Source organism: Tetrao urogallus (assembly GCF_951394365.1).
Source record: "Tetrao urogallus genome assembly, chromosome: 4".
Taxonomy (NCBI): domain Eukaryota; kingdom Metazoa; phylum Chordata; class Aves; order Galliformes; family Phasianidae; genus Tetrao; species Tetrao urogallus.
In genome coordinates, this window is record NC_136817.1 from 9,885,220 (window position 1) to 9,907,316 (window position 22,097).

The 22,097-nt window shown below is 45.5% G+C and overlaps 1 protein-coding gene across 1 annotated transcript in view; it reads right to left on the reverse strand.

Annotated features, from left to right (window-relative positions):
* The window catches only part of MAML3 (mastermind like transcriptional coactivator 3), a gene marked incomplete at both ends in the record, with an annotated part of 196,798 nt that extends 174,908 nt beyond the window's left edge, over positions 1–21,890 (reverse strand). The window contains one exon of the mRNA XM_079534740.1: positions 21,519–21,890. Within this exon, the coding sequence (XP_079390866.1) occupies positions 21,519–21,890 (372 nt within the window). The remainder of the gene's footprint in view (positions 1–21,518) is intronic.
* Positions 21,891–22,097: the final 207 nt, after the last annotated feature.

Genomic DNA, 22,097 nt, shown 5'->3' on the forward strand with positions numbered 1-22,097 from the left:
AGCCATGAACCAGTACCCTTTTGGAGTTCCTCGGTACGACATCTGACCTCTAAAGAGTGAGGAGCTGCTTCCTGGTTTTAATCTCACTAAAGCCCTATTAATTCATACAGGAGATGCATAACCAATAGGTAGAGCCTGAAAACCAATTCTCTTCCATAGAAGCATGCCAGCTCTATCCATCACTGCTAATCTGAGATAAATATCCCCGCGCAGAATACACAGCAGGCATGCTGTCCAAAAGGGAGACAAAAGTTGAATTTGTCTGACACCTGCCACTGTTAATGAAATGGTCAGTAAATGAACAGGTACCCATAGCCATTGCAAAAATTGACATAACAATCCAGAAACCACAAGAACAGTTTAGCTAAGTACAAGGATTAGGTTCTTTTCTTTACTTCATGCTCCAGTTTTCATTAAGAACGTATTTTTCTAATTATTACCAATTTGCAATGAAATGCGAGCTCTGGTCACAGTTATGAATCCACAGTCAGAAAAAAAAATAAATAATCAGAATTAATGATCTTTTTAATAGCTTGAAAGGACAGGCTGTTTCACTCATAACGACCTGAGTGTTTTCCCTCCATGGGATGACTTGAGCACAGTCAAGCCAAGGGCCACACCAGCATGCTTTGCTGAATTTTGATGCAGTCAACAAGCATCTGGCCTAGCAAATTCTAGTAGATCTGAAAACCAAGGATACCACGAGGAGAAACACGCAGTGGAAGCACCAGGCAGTACATCTCCATACCAATTGGCCTGAGCCTGGGGACAGACTGAAAAAATGTTGCAGGGGGATAAAGGTGTTGTCAGCGCTGAACACTGCTGGTCTGGAGCGAGACATCACTCCACAAACAGACTAAGGAAAGGTCACAAACCCTACCTGTGCATAAATCTTGTCATCTTGGTGCTTTGTGCCTCTGATGAAATCCAGCTACCAGCAGGAGCAGCAGATAGAAAGCTTTGCTTCCTGTCCTCAGCTTCCCTGTCCTCTACTTCCCCACTCTCAAGGCCTCCATATGGTGACGCGGCTCCTGGTGCCCAAGGCTAACTCATATCTGCAGCTGCCACGAGGACCTAATTCCCTGTCAAGTGCAGCACCACAGGGGAAGGGGAGGACAGCGGGACGCACTGCTCTTGCTGGGATCCCACGCACACACGTTGCAGACACAGTCCTCACCAAAGATTTTACTCTGCAGCTTACCGGCAACGGGCCAGCTGGTCGACAGGTCAGAACGAGAAGGAAACGTGGTGGCCTGGAAGCAGCAACTCAGTGCGAAAACATGGGGGCAGAAAAACAAACGCCTGATAGCAGAGCTCTTGGCTCTTCTCACACTCTGCTGAGGTGTTTGGCCTATTAATACTCTTCCTCTTATTCCCGTGGCTAATAGACTTTAAACAAAGCACTCTGACCCAGTGAGCCTCTAGACTTCACAAGAGCAAAATCCTACCGGTTGAAGCGGGGCAATATATTGGTCAGGAAATCTTACGTAACATATATGAAGCCAGATAGGTAATATTTATTTATACATAAAGACTACAGGGAATCAAAATGAGACGAACACAGTAGGCAGGAGAAAAAACAAGGAGAAACGTGAATCACCCTCAAAAATGAGGGGAACTGTCAGAGAAACGCCAAAACCAGTGACCTACGAGACCCACATCTGTATATCATGCACTTCCTCATCTACTGTGCATCTGTTTTGTAAGTACAGGCATCCTCTGCACACACTCAAAGCAGCTGCAGGCCAATGCCGCAGCTGGCAAGAGGACAGATCTGGTGCTCAGTACCGGCTTTGCCAAGCAAGGTGTGTTCAGAAGAACCAAGTACACATGTAACCACACATTTAGAACAGTGTCAGTTTCTGTATTAACAAGCCACAAGCTCACAAACAGCAAGTCACATACATGTTCACCTGGACAATCACGTTCAACTGGACATGTCAGTTAGACATCTCCAGCTTCACTGTCAGTGCACGTGTTAATAAGTACTTAACTGCACTTTTGTGGTGGTATTTATTTATTTATTAGCCTCCCAGGTTTAATTTATTCAAATTCATTCTCATACAGATGCAGCATCCTGTGCTCACAGCCCCTTGTCTGCAAGGCCTTACATCAACCTACCAACACCAACCTGTCGCTTAAACAAACAAAAAAAGCACCCCAGCTAACACACCCTGCAGTTTCCTTTATATTTTGAACTCTCACAAGACCAAGGATGGCATGGGCTTGCCAGCTTGATGCAGATGCTAAACCATGGCTTTATTGCAGCTGGGACTGATTGCACCAACCCTTTCTTAGCTCATCCCATAGGAAGCTTCTCAAACCTCTGGCCTCCTGCTGAAACCAAGACATCCAGCTGCTTCAACAAGACCTTTCTAATAAGGCATCATTTGTAGTACAACTAATACATGAAGACTTAAAAGAGTGAAATTCCCTTTTAATCCTTCTTTCCTAAATGTGTATGAAGGATGGTTCTGTCAACTGCAAAAGACAAAAAGTGACATTAAGCTATGCTTTGGAGATCGAGTACTTGTATATAGTTTGGTGAGCCTGCAGCTTTAAATCAATCTTCAATCTTTCCACAGAAATAAAGAAATCCCCAAGCCCCCTTCATAAAAGGCAAGGTGCAGCCTTCCTTCCCTCACATTATTTCCCTGTCTTCTTATGGCAGACATCAGATCAGTCCTAAAGAATATACACAGCAGAGAAGGATTCACGAAAACTTTTCCGATGAACAAAAATTTCTCTAAGATACAACCACTAACACATCTGACCAATGAAAACAGGCACTATTTCACAACCAACAATTCTCAGCAGTGACCATTCCTGTACGTCAACAAGTAAACTAATATTAGTTGTAAGGAAAGCCACAAATGACAACCAACCGTGTCTTCAGAAGTGAAGTCTGACTGAAGGGAAACACCTACAACATGAACCTGGATGCCTTTGCTAATGAGTAATGAGAGGTATTAAATTACAGGCTGCCAAAGACACCTCCCCTGGAAAAGCCCAGCTTCTGCCCAGGGTGAAGACTTATGCAACAGGCTACTGGCTGTGGAGAAACCAACAAAACCTTCTCTGCAAATCAGCACTACTTCAGACTCTCCTAGAAATATATCCTGTGGTTTTATTCTTAGCGAGCCACTATTTGTAAAGCTATGACCCTAAACGTTCATAAATAAGTCTACTTGTTTAATTCCTCTTTCCACCCTGACTTAATGAATACTTAGGCACTATCAGTGCAGGAGCCATTTCCTTCCTCTTCTCTTTCCCCATCCACAACAGACGGCCTTCTTAGCAAATTTTCATATTTTTCATTAACATTTCTTACATTAAACCCTAATCCTGCCTACAGGTGTGAAAGTACCAAATCTCATCTGACTGGAATGCGTTCCGCCAGCCCACACAACCTGTTCCAGGCTTTTGCTGGACCAGTCCTCAGACCAGATTAGCTGGGAGTTAAGATACCTATGAGTATCAAGAGAAAATCTTGTGTTTAACTGAACTTTCAAACTTCAGAAGTGTTTTCTAGTAAATACAGCAGCAACTTTTCCCTAGGGACAGGAGACAACTTTCTTCCCCATTTCGGTCTCTCACTTTTAGTAACTGAATTAAAAATATATGTATGGAGATTACATATGTAGAGCACAGATATTGTTCTCCACCATACCTGAGGGGGAAGGGGGGGAATCTGGTCCAAATATCACAGAAAGACAAGATTTTGGAATCAACTGTGAATGCCGGTCAGATCTGGGCCACAGGAGGCCCATGAACCTTCCAGACGTCATTAACTACAGAAATTTGGCAGACCATTTCTACTCCTTACACATACACTTCTATTCCTGCAGAAGAACCAATGGTGACTCATTTTTCCAGACTTCATTTTATGCAGAAGATTGGTGCCATGCAAGTCTGAAAAGAAACAGAATAGATCTATCTGTCTACATCCTAATACAAATGTAACTGGGAAAAGGAGACCAAGCCACACAAATGTTTCTACATTCATCTGTTACATGTCATCATTTTCCCATTTTTCCCACAGTCCAATTTTAGAAATTCTATATTTAGTCTATCAGATTTTGAACTTTTTCCATAGTTAGAAAGGAAAGGGTGGTTACAGCTGAGATTTGCTATTTTTTTTCCTAATCATACAATCTGAGGTGAAAGAAAAAAAAAAAAAAAAAAGCATTCAAAGACACTGCATTGTTTTGCACTTAATATCTAACTGCAAAGAGCAAACCAGAAAAATGTTATATCTTCCACGTGTATTCACAAATCAAAAGTGGTCATGATATTCCAGCGATATCCAGCTAAGCACTTTCCAATACGGCCCAGGGGATTCGATTTAGCAAATCACCCTGAAATCATTCCCAAAACACGAAGGTTGGTTTTGTCCACAGAAGACAGCATTTGCTACATTTGCTAGATTATCTCCCAGGAGTGCTACAAGTGGCAACAGTAGCAATTATATTTTTATTAGACAAACACAGACTTAGACTAGCATTTTTTGCAAAGCTGCATCCCATGCTATCTATTAGTACGTAACCTTTCAAACTAACTGTTCATTTCAGTCACTGCTGTTAAATGCAACCTCAGACCACGTGCTTCATCTTCCTCTCTGCACAACTCCATGCAGTGCAGTGAAAAAATCTTATTGCTTAAACCCAAAATGAACCATGCTTCTTACTCACATCGATCAGCGTTGCATCCCAGGTGTGCAAAGCAGTTCCCAAACAAAGCCACAAACTTCTTGAACAAAAAAACTGCTGGGAAAGGTTAAGCCTCCTCACTTCTCTTTGATTTCTACTGCAGCAAGAACTATACAAAGAGAAGAGCGAGACATCTGCCAATCTATTTCTTTTCTTTTATCCCCACAAATATGCATTTTCTCAAGGAACCACCAAACGCACTCTTATCTCCTACCCACGTCCACCTAAGGAAAGGTCTCAGAATAAGGTCTCCAGCAACAGATTTCAAACGCACTGGTAAGGAAACATGTCTCAAACACCAGTAGTAATTTTATTGTTAACATATATCTAAACAGAGACAATAATCATGGTGAGACCACATAGAAAGATGTGTTTCAACAAAACAGGCTAACAGCTGCTGAACAGCAGCTGACCAATGCAACTGGGAAGCTTGCACTCACCTTCATCAGTACTTGAAGCTTTCTTGATTATTGCATTTGACTTTTTCCTCTTTCAATGTCTGGTTTTCATGTTCTTAGCACTAAACTAAGGCTCTGGAAATGATATCAACATTTCACAACCCTCAAAGCCATTTGCTAATTAACTCAAGCTTAACACGGTAGAATGAAATCTGGGGCATTATTCCCAAACTTAAACACACATACTTCTTTGGTCACAATGTCTGAAACAGTAGTTACTCTGTAGGAGAAAAAACAAGTGTTTGTCAGAATCCTCCAAGAAAGCAACACTGCCTTTTCAACACCTACTGATCACAGACCACCAGTTCACAATTCAGATAGACAATTCTGCGTTTTACTTCAGCATTCTATCTTTCTTCATTGCTTTTAATTCATAAAACAACAAATGATTCCAAAACGGCAGCTGGCAAGAAAAAACTCATGATGCTCGCAAAACAGTCAGCTTAGCTAAATAAAAGTAACCAATTGACCCCAGGTAGCGGAACAGTGCATTCATTAAGTCTGCTCCAAAGACCACTAGGAGCACCTTCACCACCTCACATCTGAGCACGGACAAAGCCTATCTGATCCAGAGGCTGGAGTATGAAAAACACCATTTGCTCCTACAATTTCATGCTAGATTTAGAAAAGGGACTGTGAGGGCAAAGACTCAGTGCCCTTCGTTAGAAAGACTCAGCAAGGTCTCCCTGAATTGTTTCCTTACAGTACAAAATATTTATTTCTGCACAAGTTACATATCTGTGCTGCGTTACATCTGAATTACACCATTAAGCTCCTCAACGCTTTCCTTACTCTGGCATAAGGGTCACGTTAAAAAAAACCCTCAAAGGTAGATGTTTGAGCTGAGGAGCGCAGCAAAGGAAGCGCAGACATACCAGATCTGCTGGCTAAATGACTCACGATGGAGTATGTGCAGCACTAAATGGTAGAGGCTCTGAAGCCCCATCCTGTTCCCACTTAGTTTGAAGACAGAATGCCTGATATAAATCAAAGTCATTTAAATTGCTGATTTTAATCAGGATTAAAATTACCAGACAGGAAGCCCTGATCTGAATAAATCAGTCTTTTGGCTTTTTTGTTTTTGTAATAATTTTTCTAGGGGATGGTCACTGGTTGGTAACTACTAAAACATGTGTTACAGTCGGCGTTACAGCTGGAAAGATTATCATGGTGAAAATGGGAAAAGAAACAAACAGTGAAGGAATGCTCACCTGTATGTGAAGATCTCGGTTTGCAGGAAGGACTCCAGAGAGGAAGGATCTCTTTCTGGAGATCCTTCCCCAGTGGCAGTCAGCCCTTAGATGGGGTCTAGAAGGAATTGCCTTCACCTGTGCTCCCACAGCTGACTCAGTCCTTTCCTTAGGTGATCTATCAGTGGTTCATTCTCCTGACATGTAGGTCTAAAATGGTGTATAAAGGCTATGCTTCCAGCAAATACTTCATTTCTCTTTTGAACTTTCTATTGGTGATCGTTACAAATTCTACTGACTCACAATTGTATTAATTATATTAATCCATAGCAAAACGCTATCCTTTTGCAAAAATTAATTTTAAAAGTACCTTCAGTGTATCTGTTATGTAAGAAAAATGATCGAATTGGCTTTTCTCTGAATTTAAAAATACATATCATCGGTAGATAACTTTTATTTTGCCCTGTCCTTATACATAAGTGGGAAGCAGAAGCCTCCTGCTCTGCTCTCCCAGCAGTCTTCCTTCTGCCTTAAATGAATTAAGGGAACTGAGCAAACTGACAAAGGCACCACATCAGCACAGAAGGCTCCTACTGTCCTGTTTAGGGAATTTAGGATATGCTCAATCCAATTCTTTTTCCTTAATGTTAACCTTTGCTGGCTTGATTTCCTTTAAAACTTCAGTGTAAATACAGCACTTAGCTGCTTGTTTTAATGGCTGGGTTACTTCAACAGGTGACAGTAAGTTTAGGCACAAGCTCTCTTGTTTGTGAATCTAAATTCTGGGGTTTTTGGTTTTATTTCAAACTAAATTTACAGGCCACACAAACCTGAATAATTAAGAACAAAGTGTCTCACGTTGCTGATGATGATCATTTGATGAAAAGAAAAAAACTGCACAGACAGACACACACAGAACAGCAACATGAATAAAGAAAATCGCCACACACATGGCAAACAGGAGCCTGAGCCAGTGCTGAATTATCCTTCTGGAATGTAGACTGCAGGTAGGAGAACAACAGCATAACCTCAAAAGCCAAGGGATAAGCAATGCTACACCCACCTGAGGAAAAGGAGCATTAGGGTAAGACATTCTGTATCTCACAACCTTGTTTTAAAATGTCCTCTTATAATTCTAATTCCTTCTCAGTAGGTGCCCTGCATGAAAATCCAGACAGAAAGAGTATTTGACGGGTAGTGATGATGTTCAGGCTGTTTCTTCACCATCACGGGGGCTGTACTACTTCAAGTAAGAAATAAACCCTGCACACAGCTCTGTAGGGACCAGCAGAGAGGACTTAACTATAGCCTTCCTGCCTCCTTCAGCTTGCAAGGAACAGGATTGTCCACGTCTGCAGAAAAAGGTAGATTTTTTTCCTTTTTCTGGTCTAATCTATTTTACTAAGTATGGCAGTGGTCCTTTCCTTTTGCTCCCCTGCCACAAAACAGTCCATTGAACAGCTGAATCTGAATTAGCAGCACTTTGACAGTTACTTTAACAAACCACATTTAGCTTTTAATACCTGGAGCAGCTCTCAGCTTGATGGTCACCAACATCATCTTATTATTTTAGAAAACAATAACAAGACAACGAATCTAAATAATTATTCCCAAGTCTAAAAAGTTCGGCGTTACAAACCATCTTAGTGTCTACACAAAGCAAGACAATTCACAGTCTCAGGGCCCTTCACACGAAGGTGGAACTGGAAGCCTCCTTCCCTCGTGCAGCTGGTGGTATGAAGGTTGCAGGTTAACGCTCCTTTTCCCAGCCCCAAAGACACACAGCTGGTGTTGCTATGCTCCAGGCCCTCACAGGCAGCTGAGATCCAGGCTGCTGTGCAGAAATCAGCCAGGCCAGAACTCACACAGAAGTTAAAGCACTTAACCACCCCCCCAGCCCTTCAGGCAATGCTTTAACGAAGCAGCTTCTTTGGACTTGCCCTCACAGCAAGAAGGAGCCGAATGATGTGATGAATGACAAACTCTCTGGAATCCATATTAAAGTTGGCTGGGAAAAAAAAAAAAAAAACATCCCCTCAGGTGTTCTGGCTCATGTTTATCAACCACTGTAGGACAAAATCACTTTACAGAAGTGGGTTTTGTCTCCTTTACTGAATAATCAGGATTCGATCCTTTTCCAGCAGGATGTCCGGTCCCAGAGAGTCCATTACCTCGAGAAATAACAATACAAAGAAAAAGCCTCCTGCTTATTCCCATTACGGTCCCAGTCCATGACACACACACCACGCTCAATTAGTCCTCCACAGTCGATGGCCATTTGCTACAGAAGTCCAGGACTGACATTCCTTGGTTGCCTTAAAACCTGCAGCCTTCATTAGTGCGTGGTTCAGAATTTATTTCTGACATCACACCGAACAAAACCAGCTTCACGAAACACCACCACGAAGAGATTACATTCCTCCATTCCCACACATTCTGCTCAATGAGATGCCTGAATCACAACTCAGTACTCACAAAAGCACTGGTCTACCTCGCACAGAATTCAGCCAGAAAAAAACAAAGCCAACACTAAGGGTAACTTAAACATAGCCTAGTTCCGAAATTTCCATCTCCCACGTGCAACCGAGCCAGCATGAAGATAAATTCATACGGCAGTAATAGGAGGGATACCAAACTGACATAACCAGGAAAAACCCTGTTGCATAACACCAGTGAGAGTTGTGTTGTTTTGTTGCTGGCCTTTTTTCCCCCCTACTTCCTTTGGAGGCATTTAACTTAGTCGTTCCAGGATGAAAGGCCTTTGCAGAAAAATGATTTTGGAGGAAATTAAGACTTTTTCCAATCACATAATTTTCTTGAAGTGTCAGAGCCCTCCAATTCTTCAAACCTCCACCTTAAAAACGGAAATTGGAAATATGCTCCCAGTTGTCAAAACACACATTCACCATAAATAAACCCATTAATCACTGCAAGGTTCTCCCTAAATTAATTATACTGTCTTACGAACAATTTTAGTGTGAGGCTACTAAACTGAAAATGTCTCTTCTCTGATATTTAAGAAATAAATGCAACATCTGCTGCAAAGCATGACAGTCTTTGAGCAACACAACGTATTTATTATCATAAAGCTCTTGTGAAAATACATTTTCTTAATAAATATTGAACCACCACTGGACATCATCTGTGCCAAATGAAACCAATCACGGAGTGGCTGCACAGAAATACACAGGCATTTATGAAACATATGTACAGTTTTATTGAGAGGAACTGGAAAGAGGTACGTGTGTGTTTTTTGGGCCGTGACAACACCCAGACCAATAACGCTGCACATGCAAACACTGAGAACTCTGAAGATCAGGGATTCCTGCCCTTGCAGAACAGACGCAGCACTCAGTCAGGAGGTAAAAGAGGTGATCTGCCTTGTGTTTAGAAATACCTAATCCTCTTGTTTTGTAGTCAGAGCCCAGCTCACACGCCTCAATTATTTGCATCTATTCCTCCTTAAACTTGCAAGAATACCCCACGTGGCTTTTAATACCCGCACTGCTAGGTCTGAATAGCTTACAACCTGTGGATCTTTAGTGATGAGGGAGGGAGCGGGGGGCTTCCCAGCAAAGACACGACACTTGCTAAACTGCTTTTCTAAGCTGCCATTTGCGGTGTCACACGAACCCGAAGCAGACTGTATGTCAGAAATGACAGCCCTGGGTTTCTAGGTTCTAAAACAAAAACTACACATCGGGCAATTTGGAAAACATGGCCAGCAATTGTCGACAGTGAATCAAGAGGAAATGTTACGAATGCAATCACCTGTATAAACACTCAAATAGAACCAATCCACCTGCATTTTTTTGTTCAGCTTGCCAAAAATTTCTTACAAGAATTAGCATAGTTCTTTATGCAAGTATTGGCTTCTGCCTGCCAGCAGTAACTTTCCAAGATATCCCCAATACTTGTTCCAAATATTATCACAGTGCTTACACTTCTCTATTCCTTTCTTGACAGAACATCACCGTGAATATCTTTCATTTCTTTTCTCACAAGCTCTGTCTCAAAGACCTACTAAACGAAGTTAAATGACCCTCTTAACACTCCATTATACAAACAATTCCTTCACAACACAACAGAGAATAAGAGATTGATTTATATTGATATTTACAAAACAACAAAAGGAACAGAAGCAATACATAAAAACACAGTTGTCAGTAACTAGAGAGGAAAATAAGCTTGCTATTATTTACTATTACCAAAATATAAGAGACCCTCCATTCTGTTATACAGCATAGGGGAAGAAATGCATCTCGCTGGTGGGCTGGTGCATCCTACATCCCAGGCAGGAAATGCAACATATTTTCCCATGCTTTTGCTAGACTAAGCATCTATAACTTTCTTCGCCTTTATCTCAATGCCAAACTCAAATGTCTTGTGATGAAGGCAAGTCAAATTTACCTGACCTGAGTACAGATACTTCCTGGACAGGTATCACACTGTGCTGAAGGTATGCATATACTGCCAGCTACTTATGTCATTCTGCCACCCTCACAGATGAGGAAAGGTAACTCTACAAATCAATGTCCCTCCCTTACTGAAATGTTATTACTATGTGCAGTAATTAGCAATGGTGTCAGCTCAGTATTGCAGCTGAAATATGAAATACTGCAGATGGAACTCAGTTCTGCCATCTACTCGAAATCTAATGAAGTTTTCTCTAAATTGGGAAAAGGCTACGACCCACCTTTTGTACCATACAAATCTTATTGCAAAGTGCTCTCTAAAGAGCTTTTAAAATATCCTTATGCAAAAATACAGTTCCTTCGTCTGAGCCAGTAATGATCCAACGTGTGCAGGTCCAAGTAGGTCTGACAAAGCATGGTATTAATTTTCAAGCACACCTGTTGAGCAGTATGCATCTAACTTAACCAGCCCAAGCACTTGAGGTGCCAACCGCCCGCTCCACACACTACAGCATAGACAGGATAGCTCAGCCAACAAGAGGATATTATATTTGCACATTATTGCATTGCTAAACACATCAATCATTCTGAAAACCCTTGCTGTTGAGGCAGAATAGACTAACCTGAGGGAAAGAAGCTCCTTTCCTCCCTTCAAAACTATGAGACGACACACTAGCACCCAGATATCTCTTAGAGTTATTGATTTAAATAAGGCCTGTGGTGCACTGCTCAGCATTTTTCTCCAGATCCATCAGAAAGCAGGAATACAGGCAGCACTAAACCATTGTGAGCTACCTAAAACACTTTCCACTCATCCCATTGGCCTCAGAAACTTGCACTGCCTTCTGCCTCCGCCACAACCAAGTTTGTAAACTGCTTTACAGTAGCAGTGAATGGACATATTGAAAGGGATGGGAGGGAAGTACTGAAAAAAAAGCCTGCTTTAGAAAAACAATACATCATTTAACCGAGTTGAGACAGAAAGGACTTAAAACACACCCACCTGTTTGTTTACTAACTGTGAGAGGTCATCTGGACAATAGCTTTCCTGTGAACTGCCACAGTCTGTGGGCAGCCTGAACGACACATGCACCAGGTAGCTCCAGAAACAAGCCTGCTGCCTGCAGGTTTACATTTGCTCAACAACTCTGTCAAACAAATTCATTATGTGTGCCACTGGAAAGCTTTTAGAATTCCTCAGATCAGAGCAAAACAAAACAACCCCACGTCATCATCTAATTTAACAACCATTCAGAAATCACACAGTGCAACGGGTTGTGAGGCCTTCAGGGACGCGAGGCACATTTCTTTGGGTCTCTGCACTCCCAGTGCAGCTGGAAGAGCAGAAATGTGCCACAGACCCCAGCTGTGCCCCCACCGGGCTGCAGGGAGGCAGGCTGCAGTCAGCACAGATGAAACCTTCCACGTACCTTAGCAAGGAACAGCTAAGCACAAGGGAAGCACACCACTTTCCACAGGTAATGAAGCACTTATTGTCTCCCTCCTCTCCATTCTCACTGCTGCTAGAGAGACCACAAATGGCAGATCATGATGTGAGATTCAAATGTACCCGAGATTCTCACCGCAACGGTTTCAAGAACTTCCAAAAAATACCCAGCATACAGTGTGCTTTTGCTGAATGTTCTCCTCAGAATAAGCAAATAAACCACTCGAGGCAATTTCCCCCCAAGTTTCCAACTAAGAAAAACTGGCTTTCAAAACATGATACTAACGACTGAGAATTCATACCTCGGATACAAACACATTTGGCTTTCTCATCTGCACTCAGGATACCAATCCATCTCCACTAGGACAACTGCACTTGACATTCTACATTTTTAAGCAGAAACAAGCAGCTTTGCTTAAAAAGACAAACAACAAAACAACAATCTGTAACCAATCAATCCAAAGGCAAAAGCAAGCAGATCTTACCTAACGTGAATTATTGCAAAAAATCCCAACATTACATACCTGAATATAAATAGCATATGAATCCCGTCTAGTAAAAAACAGATATTTGATATCACACTGCTACAGTTGCAATAAAACTGATTACAGTTGTATAAAACTGCAAGCATTTAGCTTCCTCCCTTCACAACAGGAAAGATGTATTCAATCTTAAAACATGTAAGAACTGCGCTTAAAGAAAAAAAAAGCACCTCTAAAATGAGATGACATATTTCATACCAGTTGGTTTATGCTAGTTTTCTAGCATATGAAAATCATCGTTTTTCACTTATTGGCCTCCAGTTCTCTTCCTGCCTTTACAAACATCTAAGTTTGCAAATGAAGAGCTCAGAAAACCTCCTCTCCCTTAAAAAAACAATAATTACAAGCAGCCTAAAAATGGGAGGGGGGAAGGAATCCAAAGCTGTTATTGGAGGTGACCAGCATGCCTCACTCCTGCCTTTACCTTTGTGAGAAAGCTAGCGAGCCCTGCTCTTGACACAGCTTTACAGCACACGTTCATTATGTGCACACTGCCCACAGCACACGTCACAGATCTGGGAGGTAAATAATTTTGAAACCAGAAGCAAGCATCTTCTCAAGTAACCACCACTGTCACTTGACATTTGGAACACGCTGCATCAGAAATACCGTTATCCCCAGTGCTGCTGTTGACCTGTTGTGATTCTATTGAGTTAATTCCGAAAAAAACAGCATCTCTGAGAAAGGAGGAAAGGAAATACAACGCAAAAAACAGCTAAACAAAAACATCGCACTTAATCACCCAGCCGTAACTTCCTGTAAAACCAAATCATCTATTCTAATCACAAAGTTACAGTTTCATGAAAAATCCCTTCAGAGAATTACAACTTACCCCACCTTTACCAGTTCTCCCATAGGCCATAGAAATTGTCCTCAACTGACTGCTTTCAGCTGCGGGTGCCCAGAGGTAAGGCACAGCATTGGGCCATCACTTATCGGCAGCAAACAGCTGAACTGCCCCAGCTGCCTCACCTGGCTCACCCTTAGGCATACATATACAAAAAGACCAGAGAGAGGTTAACCAGACAGATGTTCCAGACACTGCCAGGTTTGCAGCACCTACTTAATACAATTCTCATCGTAAAAGCAGTGTGCCATGCAAATACAGCTGGTCCATTTGGATAAACTACTTCAAAGATGGCTAAACCTATGCGCTCTTACCACTAGATTAAAGCAACAGGAAAATTTATAATAAAAAAGAAGGGTGGGATAAATTTGTCATCCCCAAGGAATCACTTTCTCATGACAGCACATACTTTGACACCAAATGAAAGAATGGAACAGTCTGTTCCATGTATTCAAACACCTATAACAACCGTAAAGACGGTATGTGCCAACTTTCTGGAGCCCCTCTCTGGCTGTGACAGGACTGCCAGACACTTCACCACAGCCATGGGTGAGGGGAAGGGAGGGCTGAACTCAGTTTTGTTTTTGCTATTCTGCGTTCACTAACCTCCATTATCACTATCCACTGCCGGCAACGAAAGTGTGACCAAGATAGGCAGTGGTGAAAATATAAAGGTAGAAAGCTTTTAACAGTGAAACGAAGGAGGAAAAAAAAAAAAGTATTCTTTTTCTGTTTCACATTAGGTAGAAAGTATATTCAAAGCCTTAGAGAAACCCAGACAGCTTCCCTGGACGAAAAAACATTAAGCCAAATTCTCTAAGATGAATTTTCAGAACTGCAGCAATCCAGACTTGAAACAATCTTCCAGCCTACAAACTCGTTAGCACAAATTATTTATGTCATCATAGTAGGAAAACAGATAGGATCTACAGATTACTTGGAACCACTACTTAGTATGCAGCCATGTGCTACAAGCCGCAGTGCTTCAGCCAACCAGGAGCCCAAACGACGTGGCTGTCATCCACCAGAGAGGTCTACCACCAAAAGTAGGAGTCCACCAAAGCCTTCAAAGGTCCATTACCCGCTCCAGTGAGAACCAGAACTACGTGCAATGAAAAGAGACACTGCTTGCCAAAAGCATTGTTAAGAATTGGTCATTTAATGCTTGTAACAGTTTTCACTTATGCGCTGGAATGCAACCCAGAGAAATCATAACAACAGCCACCAGTCTCAGAGACAAAAATGAGCAACAGCGAAAATCACAGCTGAAATGCAACAATCCTTTCAGCAGCCCAAAGATGACAACTGCCAGCTAAGATATATTTTTAAGTCATTTTCTCAAATACTAGAGCATATGTAACCACAAAACTCTGCATAAACAGAAGTGGCAGGAAATGCTGCAATTTCTCTCTTGGCTAAGTGCTGCTCTATCCTCCTTATTACAAGGAAATGTAAATGCTTAAAAAACTCCAATACCTTCCATAACTCTCCCAATCTCTCATCTGCCATAACCAACTCCCTTCCTCCCTTAGATTAAACACAATGAAGAAGTGCCAAAATATCACTGTGGACTAGATACGAGCCAAAGGAAAGAGAAAGAAAGCTGAAAATATAGAAAATGGATGCCTATCAGGGGTTTTTCTTATCTGATTAGTACATCCCCTTCCGCCCTCAGAACCGATCACTGGTCACCCTCCACCCTTACAAATCCTTGCAGCATAAATCCTTTTACTTTGTCTTTTAAAGCACAGTCTAAAAGCTGCCATACGGGTACATGTGCTGGTTTATAGAAACACGCATGTACAGTCATACTGACTGCTTGTGATAAGTGCAGGGGAAGAATAAGGCTGGGGACCAACTCTGCTCCTCAGCTTATGTGCACAGCATCCAATGGCCTTCTGAGCAGGCTTGAGATTTTCTGAAGTGGCATAAAAACAATGCAGGAAACCTGCACCAAAGAGGCAGAGCCCAAGAGCCCCCAGCTCTGACCAGTTAAAAAGCAACTCCCAGAATCACGGAATGGCCTGGGTTGCAAAGGACCACAACGATCATCCAGTTTCAACTCCCTGCTATGTGCAGGGTCCTCAACCACCAGACCAGGCTGCCCTGGGCCACATCCAGCCATATCCCAGCAGCTTTGGTTCACTCCTCCAAGATGCAACTGCTGAGAAGCAAGGACCTTGCAGAACTGTATACAGCCCTATTTGAAAACCTTGTAGAAAGCGGCCACGATAAAAAATACAGGAAGGAAAATAGGAGAGTTGTTGGTCTTCCTGCTTATTAGCCTAGTTATTCCAAAAGTCATGAATTCAAACCTCTTTTCCACTCCCTGCGTGCTGCGATTATGCAGAACTGACAACAAGCAAAAGGCAACGGCTCTTATTCTCTACCAACAGCACTTCAGCATTAGTCTTAACAGTCAGAGAAACCTACAGAAAACACAAGGAGATTACAGGCAGACACACTTCTCTCTTCTCACAGGTCAGCTAAGTTTAAAGTATTCACATCTCCTTACAGTTACACTGGACGTGATGGCAACCAAAATCAATCTGAAAGTGGGAAGTCTTGAAAGAGAGCAGCTCAGCCCCTTCCTGTAGGCAAAAAAATATTCAGCAGCTGCTATCTTATTAACCACGACAAGTTTAAAAACACATTTATTTCTAACCCCAGTATAACTGGGTTGCAAATATTCCAAAAGCAAACAGGAGCAGACTGCAAACGCTGTGCACCTGAAGTACGTGAGGGGGAAACAAAAGGGGAATCAAAATTATACAATTTTATGACTCACCATCTTAGACAAACTAGGAAAATAAATATTTCAAACTGCTAAAGCTCCCAAATTCCCACTGAACATGCAAGTGTGTTGCTTATCTGAACAGCGAGATCTCAGGCTGGAAAACTGACTACAGATTCCCAGCTCCAGCCTGAGTCTGAACCTCACATTTCAATTCAGCAGACTGAACACTTGAAGGACTTCTGTCAGCAGTTCCTGGCTGTCAGACCTGTCCTTAAGCCCCTGCTAATCCAAGCACATCTCCCACATGAATTATACATATCGGAGTAATATGCAACCAAATGGCACATACATGTGAGTGGTTAAGGAAAAATGAACTCTGACTCCTTTGCTGCTTCTCACAGTGCTCTCTCATCCCCCGCTTGTATTAAGGGACAGGATCGGTCGCCCCTTCCCAGGGGTTACTGAGCCCTGACAAAAAGGGTGTGCGAGCAGGTAGGCACGCTTTAACTAACATCCCACGTGTTTGTCCTGGGATAAGGGCAAAGTTTCACAGCAGGATTAAGGTGTTGTAAGACTGTGCTGCCCATGGGAGGGACAGTCAAACAAACCATGGACCTGATCCAGCTGAAAGCCATCCCAGAACAAAAGGAAAAAATAAATAAATTCCATCCTCCCTACCTGCTTGGTGAACCCGCTGACCGGGAAGCTCCATGCGCAAAGGGGGGGCAACCAGAAAACACAGCCACTCACCCCAGATGAGACCTCCTCGGTGGCTGCAGTTCCCACTTAGGCCAGCTCAAGCTACTTGTGACACGTTGGTCAAGCGTGCACAAACTTAGGTTGGCCTAAACGCAATCAACTGTTATCAACATGTGTTAATGTTTTTGGCTCTGCCAGCAGAATAGTTTTGGACGAGTTCCAGCCAAAGTCTTTCCTCCTGAACTCCGCCAGGCCTCAGACTTCAGGGCAGGACTTCGCACCCTGCTGTTTGGCCAAGCTGAAGGTAGATCTCACTGTGAGCGCTTACTGTGTCAAGACACAACTTTCCCTGCTCCAGATATGGCTCATTCAGGCCCAACCCGCTAGCTCTTAAAGAGACACGGTTGCATTCAAAACACATAAAGGTCACCAGAGGCTGGCGGGGCTTGCAGTGAAGAGTCTGTCTATTCCTTTCCATTTGCTGAGCTGAAACCTATTGTGCTGATGAGCTGCAAAAGGAGGTCAGCACAGAAACTCCTCACCCTAAAGGACAAGAATCACACAGGAGCACCAAGCATGAGTCGCTATGGAAAGGAGAACTGAAATGGGAGAGGCTGTGGAAAGACACAGAGATCCACCCTCAGAGGAAGAGCAAAATAAAAAGGGTTACAGGATGACTCCTTCCATGAGGCATATGAGAGGAGGAGTGTTATTGGCCTGGGATTTAATTCTGGTGTCATCCCAGTTCTGTGTTCACCACCAACCTTACCCCCGTGCAAACAAGCTCAGGCACGGCTCACTAACTGCAGAGATGCTTAATTCCACTTCATCATCCGGCATGAGCAAGGGCCACAGTATTACCTCTTGTGGAAAATAAGAAACATCCGAAAAATATCTTTCTTTCCTCCTTTTTGCAATGATAGCGAAACAGACCTTTCCTGTAGAGCAGCTGATGAACCCCTGAGCACCTGTACAGAAACTGCACAGCAATGCTACGTGAGAAGCACGAGAACTGTGCGCAGATGCGTGAACACACACACAGGTAGCCAACACATACAGCACATGTGAGCTGTAAGAAACTGCCTACAAGACCAATGGCATCACTTGACGCTCAGTCTCATCACTAAGACATACGAAGAAGTTGCATATTTCACTGGGGATACCCCCCTCCAACAGAAAGGAAGCAACAAAAAGGGTAACCGCTTTCCTGGGGCGGAACATCTGCCAACAAGGAGCAGATACAGCCAGATGGCTGAAATTCCAAACACGTCATTATGTTCCTATACCTACCAAGCTGAAGGCACTGCTCTGCCCATCTCCCTTCTCACAGGTAGGAGGGATGTGACCATCCGCTTCCATGAGGCTGTGCATTAGCCCAGGGTGGGTAAAAGAGCACTGACGGAAAACACTGCGTTTGCCAGCTGTGTTTGCTCCAACTTTCAACCAACTCCGAACTGGCATAGTGTGCCCTGGCAGGGGAACAGAAAGGATGATCTAATAGGTCAGTTAACTTCCATCACGAATTTCTGTGATCTAAATAACGTTTTACGGTGTTTAAAAATCATTTTTCTTTCAGGGTTATACACGGTCAATCCGACACAGTGGCTATCAAGCCTATCATGATGCTAAAAAAGAAAAGTGTTGAAGAGCCTTTGAAAGAGGCAAAAGTAGCTCCAGTCCCTTTATACATTGTGGCAGAGCTCAGATGCAAATATAGGCGCATCAGAAGGTCAGTGTGGTAATTACCAAAGCTGTGCTTCATTGGACAAAAATAAATGACAAGACTGCACAGAAGAGCAGAGCCGGGGATAGGACGTAGGTAGTTTAATTTGGCAACATACATCTTACATACACTACTGTATGCTAAACATGTGCTGTTTATATCGTATACATGCACACATATACAGCCCCTGGACCACATTCACACAATACTGTGGATGCAAAGCCAGAAGACTCTCGCACTTAGAGCTGCAAACGCAAAGACAGATTAACTCACAAGCACTGAAATCATGTGCTGATGTTTCCTGGAACCAGCAGAGTTTTGGATGGCCTGCAAATGTTCCCAATGCTTTCTTCACAACCTCGCTGGTATGACATTCTAATAACCCAACACAAAAACACAGAGAACAACTGTGGCTTTTGCCAGGTTGGACTGGAAATAAAAAAAAAAAAAAGTTCTCCCAGCTATATATAAACAACTTGGATTTTGGGGCACATCCCAGTCAATGCCTGTAAGGGCACAAACAAGTTCTGAGATACACTGCCCTCCTCAAGTGGGACAGACTAAACCAGCTAGCAGTTCATGTCTTTCAAAATTCATCCAGCAAAAACTTGGTCTATGGCAAGGTACAAATTCAGAGTAGATCAGCAGCTCACAAGACACAGCCAAGCCCATGCTCCTACATCCCTTCCCAAAAATGGCTGCCAGTGAGAACCACTTACTGGTTCACATGGGGTCCTAAACAGTTCTGCTCTGAAAGAGCAGTGGCACAGCTGCCAAGGGATGTGGCAGAGTCACCATCCCTGCAGCTCTTCAAGAACCACGTGGACGTGGCATTGAGGGATGTGATGAGCAGGCAGCACTGGTGGTGATGGTTGACGATCTTAGTGATCTTGCCCAACGTTAGCGATTCTACGATTCGATCAGGTACCTACGATTCAATAGGTACCTCTGTGAACCTCAGGAGCGAGCACTGCCCTGTGGTTCCCCAGCCCTCCTGATGGAAATGAATGCACACAGCAACCCTCCCTGCCCTCGCCTACCTAAGCAAGAAGGGAGAAAAGCCCAGTGCACAGGCTGGTGTTAGGTCAAGGCAAAGGAAAATAAGGAACACAAAACTGCTTTGCTAAATAAGAATCCCAACGCATTTACACTGTGAAACTTCTTTGCAAACTTCTGACAGCTGGACACAAGGAACTCTCCGCTTTGGTTTTCTTTTTGCTTTAGGTTTATTGTACTATTAAAAAGCACAAAGGTTTCAAATTAAGTATCTTTCTGTTGCTTTGAAAGAAGCAACTTCCCAGGCTTGAAGTATAAACTTCACGTGCCAGTGAGCATTCCCTAATGCTCTCAGATGAGACAGAAGTCATAATTAACATTCTACAAGTGAAACAGAGCACATTATACTTTCATATTTTTCTACAACGCACATCCATATAAACACAGCGGTCGCTGGAAAGGGGTCTGGTTTGATCAAGGGTTGGAATCGCTCCTCCCCAACGCGAAAGGTCCGTGCACATCCCGTACCTACACACGGCACACCGCCGCCGTGCAATTACCGGATCTCTGCCAACTATCGCTACGCGGGGCTGCTCTCAGCTCCTCGACTTTCCTTCCCCTCGCGAAGCAAACGAACGCGGACAGCGTACCCGCGTCGTCCCGTCGGTCCCCACAACTTTAACACGGCAGCCCGCCCACCCAGACGCAGGGAGAAGGACCGACCCTCGAAGTGCCCAACGGCAATCCGGCAGCGCTGCGGGGCCGGGACCGTGAAGGGCACGGCCCGGAGCCGGCAGGACGCTCGCAGCCCCGCGGTTAGTCGGAACGGCCGTTCCCCCACGGCAGCGGCAGGGGAGCGGCGAGATGTCAGCGGGAGTCTTCTCCGCTTCCTGCGCGCGGACTCCCTCCGCCCCCACTTTGTGTGGTCGCCGGTGCGCCCTGCCCCTACGCGGCCGGGCCGAGCCGGGCCCCCGGGGAGAGGCCGGGAGGCGGCCGAGGGGCGGGAGGCGGCGGGGGCAGCGCGGAGCTTTTGTCTGCCGCCGGCAGAGCCACCCCCGCCCCCCGCGCGTCGGAACGGGCAGACAAAGCGGGGCCGCGGGGAGGGACGGGGGGAAGGAAGGTGCCGCCGCCGCCGGGGCGCCGGGAGCCGAGCTCGGCTCGGCCCGGGATGGGCGAGGGAGGGTCCGCGGGAGGGACGTGCGGCGCTCGGAAGGCGCGCCGCCGCCTGCCTTTTTCTCCTCCTCTTTCTCCTCCTTCTCATCCTCCTCCCCCCGCCGCCCATTGTGCGCCCGGCAGACGGCGAGCGGCCGCCCGCCCCCGGGCAGCACGGTGCGGGGACGCGTCGGGACACACACGGCAGAAGGAACGCGCGGCCACCGCTCCCCGTGCGGCCGCGGCCGGCAGCCCCGCTCCCCCCGCGCCGCCTCTTATTATTCATCATCGGCGCAGGCTGGGAGTGGGAAACTCCGCTTCCTACTCGCAACCGCGCTCCGACCGGCTCAGCCTCCGCCCCCTGCCCCCCCCCCCCCTCCGCTCCTCGCCGAGCTCCTTAAAACCCGAGGAAACTTTAGGCAGCGCCCGAGCGCCGGCTGCCGCTCGCCCCGAGAGCCCCCGGCTCGCAGCCGGCCAGCTCGCACCGTCCCCAAGCGCGGCTCCGGCCCGCGGCGACGCGGTCCCTCTCCCAACCCCCCCGCCGGAGGAGCCGGGGAAAAAGTTTGTCCTCCCGCCGCGCCGCGCCCCCCGAGCGGCCCTTACCATGATCAGCGTGTGGTTGCGCTGCTCGGCCGCGGCGGGCTCGGCGTCCTGCGGCTGCTTGCTCGGCGGCGGCTGCTTGCCACCCGCGCCCGTCTTCTTGGCCCGTTGCTCCAGCGTCCTCTGGTAGAGGCTCACGGTGTCCCTGCGCTCCAGCTCCAGCTGCTCCGCCTGCGCCTGCTGGTAGCGGCTTTCACAGCTGACATGGTGCCGCCGGCAGCCCTCGATGCGCTGCCGCAGCCGCTCCACCACCGTGCTGTGCTTGGGGACGCCGCCGCCGCCGCCGGCGGCCCCGGCCCCGGCGAGCCCTCCGCCGAGGCCGGCGTTGATGCAGACGCTGCTGCCGTTGGCGGCCGGGGCCGCGAAATCCCCCATGCCCGGCCCCGCGCGCGCCGCTCCTGAGGAACTCGGCGCGCTGCCCCCCGCGGGGTCCCGCTCACAGCCCCGCGGGGCGGGGGGGGCACCGGCATGTAGCGGGGAAGCGGCGATCCCCGGCGAGCGCTGCTGCTCGCCCCCAGCCAATCCCCCTCGAGGAGCTCCAAAACATGAAGGAGAAGAGCGGAGCGCGGCGGGGGGGTGGGA